Source organism: Mustela nigripes, chromosome 16, assembly GCF_022355385.1.
Source record: "Mustela nigripes isolate SB6536 chromosome 16, MUSNIG.SB6536, whole genome shotgun sequence".
Classification (NCBI taxonomy): domain Eukaryota; kingdom Metazoa; phylum Chordata; class Mammalia; order Carnivora; family Mustelidae; genus Mustela; species Mustela nigripes.
Window position 1 is genome coordinate 49,534,719 of NC_081572.1, and position 5,486 is coordinate 49,540,204.

General features: G+C 37.0%; 1 protein-coding gene across 1 annotated transcript in view; it reads left to right on the forward strand.

Moving 5' to 3' along the window:
• The first annotated feature begins 3,616 nt into the window (after nucleotides 1-3,616).
• The window catches only part of ASPA (aspartoacylase), a 13,294-nt gene continuing 11,424 nt past the window's right edge, over nucleotides 3,617-5,486 (forward strand). The window contains exon 1 of the mRNA XM_059379364.1: nucleotides 3,617-3,735. Coding sequence (XP_059235347.1) covers nucleotides 3,684-3,735 — 52 coding nt within the window. The 5' untranslated portion in view covers nucleotides 3,617-3,683. The remainder of the gene's footprint in view (nucleotides 3,736-5,486) is intronic.

Sequence of the window (5,486 nt, forward strand, 5' to 3'; positions counted from 1 at the left end):
CTCCCATAAACTGTTTGCTATCCATTCATTTGTTTGACCTTAATGTTACTTGGCTGTGAATTCATCTTTGCCTTCTAGCAATTTCCAACATGGAGGTTTGCATACTCAGTCTCTTTTTTCTGTATTCAACTCTCTTCCTGAGTGACCTACTAACGTAGTTGTTTGCAGATATACTACAATCTTTAAAATTGCTATCACAACTTAAAATCCTTTTTTGTTAGTTCTCAGATGGTTTTAAACAAGAGTAATTTAACTTAAAAACAAGTTGTCAAACAATATAAGCAAATTTAAAGTCATCCTCGTTATTCAGTTGTTGATAATTTGGTGTAAAATCAGGGATCTCCTGGGGCAGGCTCAGTATCCAAGTATAGGTAATTATTTGAAACAAACAAAATGCTTAACAATAAAGGATAGAGAGCCTATTTCTCTAGGACACCAAATAAATCAAAAGATTTCCACACTTTGAAAAAGCAGTCCTGGTTTGTGATGTTTGTGGGCCAATGCTGTTCTTAGCTAGAACAAATATCTACCAGTATGTTTGGTCCTAAAAAATAAAACCAAATCTTTCAAACATTTTAATATGACAGAGTATTAAGATCATCATAAATAGTTAGAAATACCGTATGTTCTCCCTGCAATTTTGCTATTTGGAATATTTTTATGTCATCCACACATTGAGGGGGAAAAAAAACCACTTAAGATCAGAGGAAAAACTATCTGAAACTCAACATTTTATTTTATTTTTTCTAAGATTTTATTTATTTATTTATTGGGGGGAAGATCATAAGCAAGGGGGGAGAGAGAGAAGGAGAGGAGAAGCAGACTCCCCGCTGAGCTGGGAGCCAGATGTGGGGGCTCGATCCCAGGATCCTGGGTTCGTGACTTGAGCTGAAGGCAGCCCCTTAACTGACTGAGCCACCCAGGTGCCCCTCAACATTTTATAATACACCTATAACTTCTGCTCATAGAAATTTGCTTTAGCTTCTATTGACCTTCTACAAGGACTCCTTTTGCATTCTTTTGCCAAGGCACCTAAAAAATGGCAGGATGATTCCAGATAAACTTTATTCCAGAAAAAGGCCGTTTGCTTCAGCCAGCCTTAAGCTCATTCCTAGAATCTTCTTCATTTTTGTCTGTATCTCTGCCTATCATGTGTGCATGGGCATGCGTGCACGCACGCACACACACAGAAGAGAAATTAAACAGAATTTTCTACTAACTGTCCCAGGTCGACCATGGCCTCATTAGAGACTCAGAAGATTTAATTTTATGACCATTACTTCTTCAGCTCCACTCAGGACTATGCCATGGCCGTTTTCTACAAATCTAAACATTCTTCTCTGACACAGGATCTTGTGCCAAGGTTAATTGCTGGTTTAGAAAATAAGGCTGCCCTATTATCTTCCACTCAAAATCAGAAAGGGAAAAAACTGTCAATAACTGACTTCTGGGTCAAATACCCACTCCTAACCATCGTATCTTCTCTCCACATAGGACTGTCCCACACCACACCTTCCATCTCCCCCCATCTCCCCCAGAACAAGGAAATGTAGAATATTTTTTGGCTGCAAGAAGCTCAAATGGCTTAAGCAATAAGATAAATGTATTATTTTATGTAACAGCTCAACAGCATCATGAGGGGCTAGGTTCTTCTAGACTAAGAAGTCTATCATTGTTAGCATTTTTTTAGCAGCCCCATGGCCACAAGATGTCCACTGTAATTTTAAGCATCATATGCCAACAAGGTAATATCTAGTGAGTGAAAGAAAATTCTTAGGAACTCCCCTGCAGACCTTCTATTATAATCACTTGGTTAGAACTGGGTCACATATCCATTCTTAAATCAGTCACTAGGGTAATGGGAGTACTCTAATGAGTTATATTATTCCACATTTACACCTGAGCTGGAGAAAAGTTCCCTTACCTGGAAGATTGGACACCCAACCAAAATTAGGACTCTGTTAATGGAAGGAGGTAGAATGGCTTTTGGATGGGCAGCCAACAATGTCTTCAATAGCACAGATGTAGACATGTCCTTGAACATGTTTTCATACATCTGTACAAATCATTTATACACAAGATGCTTACCTTGGCCACACTTATACCACAGACTTAAATATATGTCCAAACGTGTATACAAGGAAGCTAAGCATAGGGGCGCCTGGGTGGCTCAGTGGGTTAAGCCTCTGCTTTCGACTCAGGTCATGAGCTCAGGGTCCAGGGATAGAGCTCCACATCTGGTCTCTGCTCAGTGGGGAGCATGCTTCCCCCTCTCTCTCTGCCTGCCTCGCTGCCTAATTGTGATATCTCTCTCTCTCTCTGTCTCTCTCTCAAATAAATAAATAAAATCTTAAAAAAAAAAAAAAGAAAGAAAGAAAGAAAGCTAAGCACAACAAATAAAAAATGTTGATCAGGACACCTGCATGGCTCAGTGGGTTAAGCCTCGGCCTTCAGCTCAGGTCATGATCCCAGGGTTCTGGGATCAAGTCCCACATGGGGGTGTCAGAGGGGGGAGTCCTTGCTTGGCGGGGAGCCTGCTTCTCCCTCTCAAATAAATAAAATTCTTTAAAAATGTAGATCAAATATAGCAAGATTGTGTGAATCAAGAAATGAGAGAAGTGAGTGAAAACAGAATGGGTGAAAAAGAATGTATATGAATACATATGAATCATCTGGAAGAGAATGGATGATATTATACTTGGTAAATGGTTTAAAAGTGGAGGAGGTAAGAACTGGAGGAGTAATTGTGTTGGAGGGATAACTATAGGGATTGGAGGGAACAGGAGGGAAGTGACTAGGTATTTGGTGTAAGATTGGATTGGCACTCGGGGCACCTGGGTGTCTCAGTGGGCTAAGCCTCTGACTTTGACTCAGGTCATGATATCAGGGTCCTGGGATCAAGCCCCGCATAGGGCTCTCTGCTCAGCAGGGAGCCTGTTTCCCCTTCTCTCCTGCCTGCTGCTCTGCCTACTTGTGATCTCTCTCTGTCAAATAAATAAGATCTTTAAAAAAAAAAAAAAGATTGGATTGGCTAGGAGTGAAAAATAAATACAAATTTATTCTAAGGAAAACTAAAACTGTCGCACTATCATGTCAGGATGGGCTGTTATGTAAAGGTAAGTAAGAATGTTGCTCTAGGGTCACATAGATTGTCATGTTGACTTACATCCATGGCTCTAGAGTTCTGTGACTTAAATAGGTGACTTTCCTCCAGTCAAAACTAAATATTTGGTCTATGACAGTTTCTCTTTGTGGCCACTTACTATTTTGTCAATATAAATTTCCCTACTCTGTTTACTAGGTTATGATATTTAAGCATTTTGACAATATTGAAGGAAATTTGAAGAAAATTGACCCCAGGATTTTACTATTCTAATATAACTCTTTGATATTTTTCCATGTTTTTTCCCAGTCTTGATTCATTATGCTTATAGCATGTACATGCAGATGTTCTGCTTTTATTTTTTGCCTAACATTGTCTCAAATATTTTCCATGATGCTACATGGTCTATCTTTTTAATAATTTTAATGATGGGATTATAGGTCTTTATACATTAAAATGATCAATTTTATAATGTGTTGTAATACTCTTTGTATAAATATGACTATTTCCCCTTTTGTACCGAGGTATAGAAGTTGGTCCCCAGCCTCAAGGGGTTCTGAGAGCGGATATTTTGGATCAAATGAGAAAAATGCTTAAACATGCTCTTGATTTTATACATAATTTCAATGAAGGTAAGCAAGAGATAGGAACTGTTTCCTTGTTAGTGTGTGTGTGCGCGTGTGTAAAGAAATCAGAAAAGGGAGCTGAAATGAGCACACAGTGACTTAACCACTGAACACTGAAACAGCAATTGTCAAATTTACCATGCCCATGGTAGTAGATGATTTTTAAAAATGTTATTCACTTCAGCCATTCTTCAGTGACCAGGTAGACAGTTAAGAAAAGCAGCTACTAAATAAAGCTCTCCAAATAAAATCCTCATTTCCTAATTTCCAGTTTAAAAAGCAAATACTAATTAAAATGTCCAGTAAACATATAAAAAGATGTCTAATATTACTAGTTATCAGAAAAATGCAAATTAAAATGAGAAACCATTTTCTCCCATTAAAGTGAAAAAATTATTAAAATCTGATAATACTAACTGTTGGTAAGTGTATACGAAAAGAGGATGCTCTCATCCCTGCTGGTTTAAATTGGTAAGGGCACTTTGGAGATAATTTTTACAGTATCCACTTTTTAAAATACACAAATCCTGTGATCCAGCATTTCCATATCTCAAAGAAACACAAACACATGCACACCCAATACGACATACACAAGGGTAGGTATCAGTGTCATAGTAACAGCAAAACATAGAAATGACCTGAATGTCGATCCATTGGTGAACAATTAAATAAACTAATGTGGAAAGATCTTCAAAATATATTGTCAATTATAGAAAAGAAGCTACAGACCAAAGCATGCAGTATAGAATTTGTTTAGAATAATAATAGTAGTAGTAATATTTGTTTAGAATAATAATAATTTGTTTAGAATAATAATAATAGTAATAAATGCTTGTTAAAATACACCTACACATATATCTTAATACACAGGAAAAGTTCTAGAGGAAAATACAGTAAACTGATAACCATGATTATTGGGGAGGGGAGTAAAAAAACAGATTAATTTTGTTTTTATTGTTTTCAAGGTGAATGATGCATTCATTTATTATTTGTGTAATTAAAAAATAATTAAATGGGGCTGGTGGTGGGGTGATATATGGAACTCCACTATCTGCTAATTTATTTGGTAAACCTAAAACTGCAGCAAAAATAAGTCTTATGAGTTACTAAAATTACTTAAAAATAATTTTTTTCTTTCAAAAGAATATTTTTTTAATTTAAGTTCAGTTAGCAAACATATAGTACATCATTAGTTTTTAATGTAGTGTTCACCAGTTATCCCAACCCTTCACTCCCCTCCCTTCTGCAGCCCTAGGTTTGTTTCCTGGAAGGAGTCAGGAATCTCTCATGCCTTGTCTCCCTCTCTGATTTTCTTTAAAATATAAAAATAAAGTATAATTAAAACCCAAGAGACCTGAAACTAATATAACACTGTATATTAATTTTACTGGAATTAAAATTTTAAAAACTTAATAAAATTTTAAAAACTTTTGGGGCACCGGGGTGGCTCAGTGGGTTAAAGCCTCTGCCTTCAGCTCAGGTCATGATCCCAGGGTCCTGGGATCGAGCCCTGCATCAGGCTCTCTGCTTGGCGGGGTGCCTGCCTCCCACCCCCCTCTCTCTGCCTGCCTCTCTGCCTACTTATGATCTCTGTCTGTCAAATAAATAAATAAAATCTTAAAAAAAAAATTTTAATTTTTAAATATTCCTAAAAGAAAGAGAGAGAAAATCCTATGGAAATAACTATTCCAGAAGGCTGAATTGAAACTGTTGTGGAGTTGGTCATTATAGTGACAAGCCTGGAGAATAGTTCAGTG